This window comes from Xyrauchen texanus, chromosome 42 (assembly GCF_025860055.1).
Source record: "Xyrauchen texanus isolate HMW12.3.18 chromosome 42, RBS_HiC_50CHRs, whole genome shotgun sequence".
Lineage (NCBI taxonomy): Eukaryota > Metazoa > Chordata > Actinopteri > Cypriniformes > Catostomidae > Xyrauchen > Xyrauchen texanus.
In genome coordinates this window covers 3,647,232-3,661,031 of record NC_068317.1, presented here as the reverse complement: position 1 = coordinate 3,661,031, position 13,800 = coordinate 3,647,232, and the positions used below count along the sequence as shown (strand labels likewise).

Here is a 13,800-nt window from a genome sequence, read left to right as displayed (position 1 = left end):
TATGTGAAATATTCCAGCTGAATCAATTAATTGGAAAAATTAATATTTTTTTAATATGAACCATTTTGTTTACCTTTAAAATCAAAACAAATACAAAAGTTACAGTACAGGCACGAGTTTAGCCTGCTTAGCATTGCTTATTCCTCTACATTCATCGTTTTATCCTTTGCCATTTTACTGTGTGCTTCTGCTTTCCCCTCCCGCTTTTCTACTGTTTCAACTGTGTGTATATTACCGCGCGCACCGTTTTCTTTTTTCTTCTTGTCTACATCTCGCATTTCGATTGCGTGCATTCGTATTCTCCTCTGTGTTTTATATGGATTATTGCATCAATCTCAAACATCTGCTGATCAGGAACCTCCACAAAAACAGCAAACAACTGCGTGAGTGATTCACATCGATCTCAAACCCTCGCCGCTCAAGAACAACCATAACAACAACAACAAACAATTGCAGTAAGTCATGGCATACACTCATGTGATTGTTTCCTGCATTGCATGCCACATGTTTACTATAGATTCTTCCGTCAGCAGTGAGGGATTTACATGTGATAAATGTAAGGAATTAGTCTTCTTAGAAAACAGCTAACGGAGAAGGTTAATGAGTTAGAAACATGCATCCGAACGCTTGTGGAGGTCAGTGAGAAAGAGAAGCTGGTAGATACTGGTTTGAATGTGGGTAGAACAGCGAGCAACATACACACTTTGGTTCCGGCTGTAGAGCCCCTGCAGCAGGGCGTTTTGGTGACGTCTCGGCGACATACTTGCTCTGCAAAGCCACACTCTCCCATTCATGTTAGGGTTTCCAACCGATTCTTCCCGCTCAGTGATGCACCCACTGAGAATCATGTTGAAAGCACCCTTGTTATAGGAGATTCTGTAGTAAGGAATGTGGAAATAGAGACTCCAACTACTATTGCTAAATGCATTTTGCGGGCTGGGACATCTGACATCAGATCAAATTTACAAGTGCTGGCTAATGCTAAATGTAGATTTTCTAAAACTTTTACTCATGTCGGCACTAACGATGTCTGGCTTCATCAATCGGAGATAAATAGAGATAATCTTAAAGAGGTGTGTGAACTTGCAAAAACTATGTCATACACTATAATATGCTCTGGCCCCATCCCTGCTCGTTGTGGTGATGAGGTTTATAGTAGATTAGTGTCACTGAATGTCTGAGTGGTGTCCGGAGAATAACATAGGATTTTTAGACAATTGGAAGAGTTTTTGGTGTAGACCTGACCTGCCAAAGAGAGACGGACACCATTCCTCCAGAGAAGGAGCCACTCTTCTCTCTAGTAATTTGACTCATAGTCTTAATATTGATAGAATTTGACTAATTGGGGCCCAGGTCATGAAGCAGACAAACTGGCTAATCCGAACATCTGCTAGCTGCCTTGAGACATCACACAGGTCACATAAACTACAACACATAGAGACTGTATCACCTAGATATCACATAGAGACTGCGTCTGTTCCCCGAACTACCAAACACAAACCCCTAACTAAATCATTTAGAAAAAAAATGATTAAAGTAAAACTTGAAAATAACAAAAACATTTCAGATAAACATCATATAAAGATAGGGTTTCTTAACAGATCTCGTTCAACCAAAGCACATTCAATTATTACAGATAATATTTTCTGTTAGACTGTAACATGGCTTAAACCAGATGAATATATTAGTTTAAATTAATCTACTCCACCAGATTATTGTTATAAACATGAGCCTCGTCTGAATGGTCGAGGAGGGAGGTGTTGCTGCAATTTACAGTGAAGTTTGTGGTGTTAATCAGAGGGCATTGTGCAAGTTAAATTCTTTTGAAATAATAATGCTTAATGTGAAACCATCAGCTACAAATAAAAAATCCCTGTTGTCTTTTGCCCTTGCTATTGGATATAGATCACCTGGGCTGTATTCTGATTTCCTTGGTAAATTTGCAAATTTTCTATCAGATCTAGTTGTTACTGTAGATAGAGCTTTAATTGTTGGTGACTTAAGCATTCACATAGATAATGCAAATGACACATTGGGATTAGTGTTTATCGATATTCTCAACTCTCTTGGTGTCAGACAAAATGTGACAGGACCAACTCATCACCATAATCATATGCTAGATTTAGTTCTGTCATATGGAGTTGATGTTGATACAATAAAAATTCTGCCGTAAAGTGATGGCATCTCAGATCATTACTTCGTCTCTTGTATGCTGCAATCTGCTAATGTTACTCAATCTGCACCAAGCTATCATTCAGTTAAAACTATTCTTTCGACCACTAAAGATAGCTTCACTGATAATCTTCCATATTTATCTAATACCCTATCAGCCACAACATTAAAACCACCTGCCTAATATCATGTAGGTCCCCTTCGTTACGCTAAAACAGCTCTGACCTGTCGAGGCATGGACTCCACAAGACCTCTGAAGGTGTCTGGTATCTGGCACCAAGACGTTAGCAACAGATCATTTAATTCCTGTAAATTGCAAGGTGGGGCCTCCATGGATTGGACTTGTTGGTCCAACTTATCACATAGATGCTCAATTGGATTGAGATCTGGGGAATTTGGAGGCAAAGTCAACACCTTGAACTCTTTCATGTCCTTCAAACCATTCCTGAACCATTTTTGCAGTGTGGCAGGGTGCGTTATCCTGCTGAAAGAGGCCACTGCCATCAGGGAATACCATTGCCATGAAGTGGTGTACATGGTCTGCAACAATCTTTAGGTAGGTGTCAAAGTAACATCCACATGAATGCCAGAACGCAAGGTTTCCCAGCAGAACATTGGTCAGAGCATCACACTGCCTCCGCAGGCCTGCCTTCTTCCTATGGTGCATCCTGCTGCCATCTCTTCCCCAGATAAACAATGCACATGCATCCAGCCGTCCACATGATCCAAAAAAAAACATGATTAATCAGACCAGGCCACCTTCTTCCATTGCTTTATGGTCCAGTTCTGATGCTCACGTGCCCATTGTAGGCACTTTCGGTGGTGGACAGGGATCAGCATGGGCACTCTGACCGGTCAGTGCCTATGCAGCACCATATGCCGCAAGCTGCGATGCAATGTGTGGTCTGACACCTTTTTATCATGGCCAGCATTACGTTTTTCATCAATTTGTGCTTCAACAGCTCTTCTGTGGGATCAGAGCAGACAAGCTAGCCTTTGCTCCCCATGTGCATCAGTGAGCCTTGGGCGCCAATGACCGTGTCGCCGGTTCACCGTTTCCCTTCCATACCACTGCATACCAGGAACACCCCACAAGACCTGCTATTTTGGAGATGCTCTGACCAAGTCTTCTTTCCATCACAATTTGGCCCTTGTCAAAGTCGCTCAGATCCTTAAGCTTGCCCATTTTTCCTGCTTCAAACATGTGAAATTCAAGAACTGAGTGTTCACTTGCTGCCTAATATATGCAACCCCTTGACAGGTTCCATTGTAATAAATTTGATTAACTTCACCTGTCAGTGGTTTTAATGTTGTGACTGATCATTTTATACTCAGTAAGCCAAAAAGTGTAGAAGAACTTGAAGTAATAACTGCAAATATATAGACAGTCTTCTCTAGCACTCTTGATAGTGTCACCCCCTGCAATTAAAGAAAAAAGCCCTGCACCATGGTACAGTGATCACACTCATGCTCTTAGGAGAGCAGCTCCGAAAATGGAGCACAAGTGGAAGAATACAAAATTAGAGATAATTTGCGGTACGTGGAAGGATAGTGTCTGTAGCTTCAGACAGGAACTAAAAGCTGCCAGGTCAGCATATTCAAGCAAACTCATAAACAATAACCACAACAATCCTAGGTGTTTATTCAGTACTGTGGCTAAATTGGTTAGGAATAAAGCCTCGACTGAACCAGATATTCAGTCGCAGCACAATATTAATGATTTCATGAATTTCTTTGCTGATAAAATTGAAATAATCAGAAATAAATTTGGAATTATGCAAACATCTTTAACAGTACCTCAGAAAACAGTGTCTCGTAATTTTCCTCATGAGCTACTTTAATCCTTCGCTGTCATAGGTCTTGAAGAGCTAACAAAAAAGCCACAACATGTATGTTAGATCCAATACCAACTAAGCTCTTAAATGAGGTATTCCCTGTAATCTCAGAACCTCTTCTTAATATTATTAACTCCTTGTTATATTTAGGACATGTCCCAATAAACTTTAAAATGGTAGTTATCAAAACGCTTATTAAGAAGCCACAGCTTGATCTTGGAGAATTGGCTAACTATAGATTGATTTCAAATCTACTCTTTATGTAGAAAATACTAGAAAATGTATTTCTCTTCTAGTGCTTTTAGGTCTTAATGCTGCCTTCGACACCATAGATCATGACATTCTCTTGAATAGGCTTGAGAATTATGTTGGCATTTGTGGACTTGCATTAGCATGGTTTAGGTACTGTTTAGCAGACCGCTACCATCTGTGTAAATGAGGAATTGTCAAATCAAACTAAAGTTATGTCTGGAGTGCCACAGGGATCAGTTTTCTGGCCTTTGCTTTTCTCCTTATATATACTTCCCCTGGGAGATATTATCAGGAATAGTGGAATAAGTTTCCTCTGTTATGCTTACAACATACAAGTTTATATTTCTTCGAAACCAGATGAAATTTCACAAATGTCCAAATTAGTTAATGAGTTCATGACCTCAAGACTAGATTATTGTTATTCATTACTGGGAGGATGTCCAGCAAGTTCAATAAATATACTTCAATTGGTTCAATATGCAGCATCCAGAGTGCTGACTAGAACCAAGAAATATGATCCTATTAGCCCCACTTTATTATTGTTACATTGGCTACCTGTTAAATTTCATATTAATTTTAAAATTGTGTTAACTAGGTAGAATGCTTTAAATGGTCTAGCTCTGTAGTACTTAAGTTACCTTCTACCATGCTATATTCCATCACGTTCATTACAATTACAAAATTCTAGCCTGAGGAGGTATATCCTTTTCCTATTTGGCTCCTAAACTATGGAATAGTCTCCCTAACACAGTTGGGGTGCAGATCCACTCACTCAGATTAAGTCTAGACTAAATATTCATCTATTTAGCCAGGCATACACCTAATTTATCCATCAACTCACAATTAGGCTGCTTTTGTTAGCTCTGCCGGAACCAGAAACATTTATCATGATCTATAACTCTAAATTGAATGGCATCTATGCTAATATTATTCTATTTGTTTCCATGTCTCAACCTTCATGAACTGTCGGATTCATATGAGTGTCTCTGAGTGATGACAACTAATTGCAGCCGATGCCAGCCAGACATCACTTCAGTCTGTAACGATGGACTTCAGGGGATGAGCTGATGCCAACTCCAACCATAAGACATGGGATACTTCATATGCCACTGCCTGAACCTTGGATTTAGGATAGACCTCAATGAAATGACCTGCCTGTTGAACTGCGATGCTATTTGTCTATTGATGGGCTACACTCTTGAAATGAAATACATAAACTATCAATGAATTGCCAACAAAAGCCTTCATCAGCCAACTAACAAAGGACAATGCATCTATGTGAACTTCTGCAGATAATCCAGGATGAACTTCTAAGACATTAGTCATTAATCTTACAGTTCATATAAAATATTTGTTTAAACACTGGCCTTCAACACTTATTTAGTTGAAACCATGACTTGTACTGCTCATAAATAAGTAATATTGGCATTATATTCATGATGTTAGTCAGAGGGGAACTGGCCCCCACAGTGAGTCTGGTTTCTTCCAAAGTTATGTTTCTCCATTAACCAACATCTTATGGAGTTTTGTGTTCCTTGCTACAGTCAACTTCAGATTGCTCACTGGGGTTCTAAATACAATTATTATTTATATACACAATTTACAATCATAGTTAATCAAACTACACAATGATGGCTCTAAGACATTATAGATATTACAGTTGCATTTTTTGTTAATGCATGATTTTCTGTAAAGGATGAAACTGTGTGTTTTGAAATGCTCTATACAAATAAAAATGTCTTGACTTGACAGTAAATGATGCCCAAGATATCAAAACATAATAAAATATCTGCTAGATACTGTCTACCATGGTACATTTTGATGTATTTAGATTACCGTACTGTTTTGGAGTTATTAGGAAGTGTTTTCTTTGCATTTAGAGATGCCAGATATTACTTATTTATTATTTATTAATTTCTATTAAAACAATTATAATAGGAACATAGCATTCAACAACACTTGCCACAGGGAATACAGATATCTGACTGCTACAGGTTACTATAGTGTCTGCGGAGGTACTAACTCAACTAGGTCAGCCTAGAATAGAATTTTATGAAATATGTAACAGATAAAAATAAATAAATAAAGAAACAAGACTTAATTAGAGATGTTTTTTTTTTACCACAACATTTAAGTATGTGGAAATTTCACTTTCAGTGTCATTTTTGTCCTGATCCATTTTTTAAAATCGAAATGTGTTTTCTGTGAACTCTTCTGCTCTCTTAGATTCTTTACGACTCACGATTCTGGAGTCAGATTCTGGTGCTAAAACGGAGCGTTCCAAATCCTTCGATGAGGGTTTGGATAACTACAGAGAAGAGGGAAGAGGGTACGTTTACAGTCCCTTAAAGCTACAGGATATGATATATGATGCATAACAGCAATACTTTGCCCACATGGTTGAAGAGGCAGTTAAATGTCATTGTTAATGTGCTGCCTCGGGCACTAAATGACCTCTGTGTGCTTATTGTCTGTACAGCAGGTCCATTAAACACACCCATGGATTCAGGGGGCTTAGAAAGGTGAGTGAGACTTTAGTCATAGAGATAATAAATGACTGTAACTCTCCAATTAACTGCATAGTGCAGGGTTCAGCAACCTTTTTTACATTTAGTGCCATTTTTTATTTTCCTGGTCAATATCTGTGCCTGATGCCCATTCGTGCATCTCAAGCCGATCAACTATTTAGCCCTTTTTGAAGATTCGCACCTACAAAATCCTAAAACTTTATTTCCAGGTTTCAATTATATTTGGAATAGACTCACAATTGTTAAACCCACAATGTGGAATTGTGTTTTCTGACCATGGTTTTTAGGAGGGTGCACCTGTTTGCTGGATTGGAAATCTCAAGGAGAAATAGTGGTGTTTTTCTTATTACATCATGTGTTGTTCTGAAAGCAAAAAGAAACGAATGAAACACTGAATGTAGGCTGTCATCCACGCAGACTGACTGAAGCAAAATGGGTGCATTTACTCGCACGAAGCGCTGCCGTCTCATGATGTGTGAATGGCTTTCACGTCTCGTCACACTTTAATAGTATTTAGCCTCTCATTCTGCTGATAAAAACACGCTGCATAATCATGAGGAAGGATTAAAGAAAGATGTAGATTGGAATGCTGGTGCGGAATTTATATAAATAAAAAAGTCTACTCCTCTCTCTCTGTTGCTGTAGTGCCAGTGATTACCCCTCTGCCTGCCAATGCTGGCACGTGTGCAATAGGTTGCCGACCCCTGACATAGTGATTAGTACAGCAATACAGCCATCTTAGCAAACATTTGTGAAATAAACTCAGAAGAAATGAGCAGAAATATATGTACTGTAGAATGCAAAAGTAATAAATACTGATTATTTCACAGGCAGAAAACAAAGTGGAATTTAGTTATGCTTGCAAATATCTGGTTTGCTTGCTCTTAATAAAATTAATATGATTAACGCAACTCTGAATATCTTTAAAAGATTTGAATCCACAAACTTGTGAAATTCATGTGCCGTCTGATGTTGAAGTACCAAACTGAGAACATATCTAATAGGGTTTTCAGTCACGGTTGTCAAGCAGGATGAATTGTGCATCATGCTGATAATTGAATGAATAAATCCCTATATGGTGTGTTTAGGCTGTTGATAAGTCCTCTGAGGACTCTGGCTCCAGAAGAAACTCTACTTCAGACATCTTCACTGATGCCACAAAGGAGGGTCCGCTTCATTTCAAGCAGATCAACTCAGATAAGGGCAAGGTACAATACCACAAAACACCACGATTCACATTTAGACATTCATGTGTTGTATTGTTCTGGGGTCCCAGAATGAAAGGGTCTTCAGTGCAAACAGCTCTATAGTGTTGTAAGAGATATTACAGCCAACAGTGTTTGGCTTATACAATGCAACATACTGTAAAAGTGTTGCAATATAGGACAAAATAAGTAGAAGCTTTCAGAAACATTTCATGTCTCATAAAGAAGTGCCAGATGTTTTGGCTTATGCTGTACTTTACTCCATTTTCAAAGTATACTTTGGCTTTGAAGCGAATGCTTAGCGTCTACATACAGTGATTGTGCGTGCATACACTGGCAGTTGGCTCATCCTGCTATGATGGTTATGATACACTGAACTATTGTCTACAAGAATTTAGACCCATAAAGATGTCTTTATATTCCTTCAGACTTGAGTTATACAAATGCAGGTATCTTCTGAGCTCCTCACACAAGCGCACTTGACGTGCATATCTACTGTTGTTGTTTCTAAATTCGTCTCCTGATGTGTACTGGTGTTTACATCTTCTAGCGCTACTTCTTGACAGCAACGCCTTTATTGTGAGTGTTACCACCTTGTGGAGTCACTAATTATTGCAAATTTCCAGGCACATGTGCATTCTGTGCATTCAAAGATGTGTGGTTAGAAAAATCAGCCTTACACGTTCAGTGCTTGAGCACACAACTGATGACGAAATTTGCATCAAGTGTCCTGTATGCAGATGCCTAGCATTTGTGTCTAGCCAAAGTATACATTGGGCTTTAAGCTGCATCCCAATTCACATCCTTCAACAACACATTTTAAAGTATGTACTCTAATTACTTATTGGGACATTACACCATTGTTGAGATATGCTAGGTCAATGTCTTGATACTCTAGATCCCTTTGCTACTTTACAATTGGTAAGCATTAGTGCAGTAAATGCTGTAACAGCTTCTGCATTGTATTCTTCACTATTTTCTACAACTGGAAAAGTCGGAGGAAAACCTTTACAAACAGGTTTGTTCACCATTTAGAATACCTGAATTTGAATTGAGGTATCAAATAGGATGTAGAATTGCAATTTGAAATTAAGTAAGTTGATTTCAAATAGAATTAAATTAGAAGAAATTCATAACCATTGTTAAGTTTCCCAAACTTCCTGTGGGGAGTGGCCAGTTCAGTTGGAATACCAACCTATCAATTGAAAGGAAGCTAATTATGAAAATTAGAATTTTGCCCAACTCAAGCACAGGTGGTTGTGGGTCATATTAGTAAAAAAAAAAGTATAATAAAAATACATGCAATAATGCACGCTTCGAAAAACCCTCTAAAATGTACGCCACGCGATCACCTTTTTGCATCGTATTTTCAACACATTATGCTTTGGGACGCACTAATGATAATCCACATACTTGTGTAGTACAGGTAGTATGCAAAATGGGATGCATAATATTGGTATAATGTACAAGATGAGGTATTCTAAATAAATAGTGCCTTAAGAATTCTATTTTCTGTTTCTCCTGAAGCGTGTTGGCAGTGGCATGCGGCCATGGAAACTGATCTATGCTGTGCTTCGTGGCCACTGCCTCTATCTGTACAAAGACAAGAGGGACAACTCTCAAACTGAAGACGAGCCTCTGCCAATCAGCATCAAAGCCTGTTTGATTGACATCTCCTACAGCGACACAAAGCGGAAGAACGTGCTCCGGCTGACCACGTCAGACTACGAGTACCTGTTCCAGGCAGAAGACCGCGAAGAAATGCTGTCCTGGATCCGAGTCATTCAGGAGAACAGTAACTTAGACGAAGAGGTGATTGATCAGCAATCATACAACGTTGGTGGAATGACTCACTCTCTGTCTTCAAAAACGACTTAAAACGGATCTTTTCCATGAGCACTTAAGCAGTCACAAAAAATATATGTATATAATTCTTGTTGCACTTTAATCTGTTTTGAATGCTATTCTGATGATAGTGAAACTTTGTAGTATGGCACTTTTCGTCCACTGTCTCCTTAAGATGATTCGCTGATGTTTTCCTCTTTTGTAAGTCGCATCTGCCAAATTAATATATGTAAATGTAAATCACCACAATTACACAACGATCACACTTTTTCATCAAAAACAGTTTTGTTTTATTTAGCAAGCACACATTGCGCAGATACATCCTTTCATTCATTAACTAAATCTGAAAATGAACAGTAAAGCCATGAAATACCCATCATTCGAAAGCATAGAGGAATGATCCAGGTTTAAAACAATTTAAGATCATTGTATAACATCTGTGACATACTGATGATTACCAAAGAAAGTAATTTAGACATCCCACATATCCCAGCTCTGAGTATCTGAAAATTAGACAAACAGACTAAAGGTACATGAGTGTTTGCTTAATGTCGTAAATGAGGAAATTTTCTACAAGCCCATGAAGCATCTCATATACGATTGACGTTATCGAAACAAAAAAATACGAGTTTATTATAAGTATAGAAATAATATTTCAATAAATATTTATTTATTAATTTTCTGATATATGCAAAAATAAGTAGTTTGAGTGTGTGGACAGAGCTTTTTAGCCACGTTTATTTGCCATTATTCTCTGACTGGTGGATCTTTCTCTTGAGGATTATGGGTGGTGTAGTTCTTTACCGGGAAAAATGTTTAACATGGACTGATAGTTTCAACAGAAGCGTATACCATTGATTAACAACCTTGGAGCTTATAATAGGTTTATAAGTTATTGTTAATAAACAATTCTGCCAATGGAAAAAAATAATGAATTGTATTTTTACATCCAGAACCCCACTGTTGCGCTCAATACAAATGTGTCGAAAGTGTAGCCAAAAGCATAAGCAGAAATTATTTTCTGCTGTAACTGACCACATGCCACTGATCCTGTCCATAGAGCTTAACTTTAATTGAACCTGACGCATTCCTTCGTATTATAGTAATATTGGAAAGTCTATTCCAGGCCTAGGACCTGACATTGATATGGTGGTGATGTTTTGGGCCTTCCTATGTCACATGAAAAAAAAAAAAACTATTTAAAGCCTTTCTTACAATAGGTAAACACCACCTCAGGGCTTTTCTTGAAAGGAAACACTAACTCGTCAGGAAAATCACATGACATGTACATTATAGCATGTCTCGTGTCTTCTGACAGAAGCCCTCTGGTGTGTACATTACATCTGCTCATCTGACACCATCTCTCTTTCCTTCTTTCCTTGTGTAGAACGCCACTGTTACAAGCACAGACCTCATCAACCGGAAAATAAAGGAGTACAACACTCTGATGAGGTAAGCAGGAAACAGGAAGAGTTCCCATCAATTGGAGTTCACTAGTGTAGTTCTAGAGATTGACTTTGAGTTTTTGTTGCAGTCCGCCCAGCAGTAAGACCGAACCGTCTCCGAAGGCTTCGCGTCAGTCCCTGAGCATCAGACAGACGTTGTTAGGTGGTAAAGGTGAGAGTAAAGCCACAAGTCCCCACTCACCAGACAAGAACCATGACCGGAAAGCCATGCATAAAGGTAGCAGCACATTACATCACCATCACCAATGGGAAGTCTGGCATGAAATCAATGTGTCCTTACATTGACGTGTTCTCATTATGGTTGTTTGTACATAGATGAAACAAGTCCACCCAAGGATAAGGGCACATGGAGGAAGGGCATCCCTGGACTGATGAGAAAGCCATTTGAAAAGAAACATTCTCAAGGAGTCACGTTTGGAGTAAGACTAGATGACTGTCCTCCAGCTCAGACCAACAGAGTAAGAACGTCCTCTCTCACGTTTCCTCTTTCTAGAACTGTTTTAGTTTGACAGTGCTGGTATAAATATCGTCCTGTGAGCTCTCCCTAGAACTAATGCTTTTCAGTTTTTGAGTGCTGTTTAAATGGTTGTTGGTTTGTATATGTTTTTGTTTTTTTTTGCTCTTTGAATACATTTGAGTGTACACAATTTAATCATTAATTAAAAAACAAGGGTTGCAAATATTTAATCCTATTTCTTTTTATTTATATTATTTTTTGAGTCATACAAATGTCAATATGTTTTCTTAGCATTACTTCTTTTAACCTTCTTTTCATAAAAATGTAATAAAAAGGGGTCCTCTCTGTTTTATGTTTTTTATGTCACGTGACATAATGGTTACACCAGTTGACTTTAATGGACACAAAGTTTTTCACATATTAATGATATTTAAATTATTATTCACTACTTGTTTATTTTAAACAAGTAATTATACAAGATCATTCCAAAATAAATAAATTGTCAATATTATTATAATTTTGTTTTCAAGAATTTCAGCTTTTAATGAGACTTTTATTTATTTATTTATTTTGTGCAGGTACACCAATAAGACATTTTTGACTTTCAGCTCCAGATAAAATATCCAAATGACTTTAAACTCAGAAAATGAAAACATGTTCATCATAGCACATTATGCATTTAAGTAACTGTTGGGTAACATTTTACAATAATGTTCCATTTGTTTACATAAGATATTAACATTAGTTAACATGAACTAACAATTATAGTTTTATTAACTAACATCAAGAAAGGCATGAATTTGCTGTAAGAAATTATTAGGAATATTTTGGATCTAATCGCGATCTCCAATTCCCCTGTCCCGTCTTTCTAATGTTCGTGCCCAGAAAAGAGGCCATATACAGATGTTCCAGCCGTGATTACGTTACGGTTGACCTTGTTGGACAGGTGTGACCTTAATCAGATCACAGAAATAAGTATGCGGAACATGATAAGGAGGAAGAGAAAATGGTCAGCAGTTGCTAAATATATTGACTCACTACCGTGCGCACTGCAGCCTGCATCTGGGGTCAACTGAACAAACATGGAAGGCCAGAAACACATACACAGAGCAGAACAGCATGTACAATTTCATATTTCTCACAGAAATGTATTGTTAATTGTTAGTTCATGATACCTAATGCATTAACTAATGTTAACCAATGGTACATTATTGTAAGGTGTTACCAACTATTTTTGTGTGAATTGCATTTTTAATGTATTTTTGAATAATTTAATTGATCCAGACAAAAAAGAAAAATGAAAAATGAAGTGTTATGTCATTGCCCCTTAATCTTACTGTGTACTCAACCTCTTGGTTAAAGAGATAGTTCACCCAAAAATGAAAATTCTGCCATAATTTACCAACCTTTGTCATTTCAAACCTATGACTTACTTTCTTCCGTGGAACACAAAAGGAGATGGTGGGTAGAATACTAGCCTTGTTTGAGAGTCACTATTCACTTTTATTGGATCTGTGTAAAGTATTCTAATAAAATGTTCCTTGGGAACAAAGTCAATCATACAGGTTTGTAACAACACGAGGGGGAGTGAATGATGAAAGACTTTCATTTTTGCAGTAGGTGAACTATGCCTTGAAGGTATACGTTATAGTAATTACATTTGAAAACGGTTCAGTTTTTCTTACTTCTGTGACTTGTTTTGCATCTCAAGAATCCGAGTGTTGATTGTGGACACTTGTCACTAATGTGGCTTGCAGTTTTCTTGGCTCACTGAAGGGGTTTATATTGGTTTGCAGTTAGCTGACTGAGCTGTGTGTGTTTGTGTTTCAGTTTGTTCCTCTGATAGTGGAAGTGTGCTGTAAGCTGGTGGAAGAACGAGGACTGGAATACACAGGCATTTACAGAGTGCCAGGAAATAACTCTGCCATCTCTATCATGCAGGAAGAGCTCAATAACAAGGGCATGGGTGACATTGATATTCAGGATGATGTGAGTGCACTTCCTGTATTCTCTCTCTCCTACATAAACACTCCAATTCAA

At 37.9% G+C, this 13,800-nt stretch overlaps 1 protein-coding gene across 1 annotated transcript in view; it reads left to right on the top strand.

Annotated features, from left to right (window-relative positions):
• LOC127634789 (rho GTPase-activating protein 21-like) overlaps window positions 1-13,800 on the top strand; it is a 93,304-nt gene that overhangs the window by 66,153 nt on the left and 13,351 nt on the right. The window contains exons 10-17 of the mRNA XM_052114471.1: window positions 6,486-6,588; window positions 6,742-6,781; window positions 7,876-7,995; window positions 9,520-9,804; window positions 11,225-11,289; window positions 11,372-11,520; window positions 11,619-11,761; window positions 13,591-13,749. Coding sequence (XP_051970431.1) covers window positions 6,486-6,588; window positions 6,742-6,781; window positions 7,876-7,995; window positions 9,520-9,804; window positions 11,225-11,289; window positions 11,372-11,520; window positions 11,619-11,761; window positions 13,591-13,749 — 1,064 coding nt within the window. The remainder of the gene's footprint in view (window positions 1-6,485; window positions 6,589-6,741; window positions 6,782-7,875; window positions 7,996-9,519; window positions 9,805-11,224; window positions 11,290-11,371; window positions 11,521-11,618; window positions 11,762-13,590; window positions 13,750-13,800) is intronic.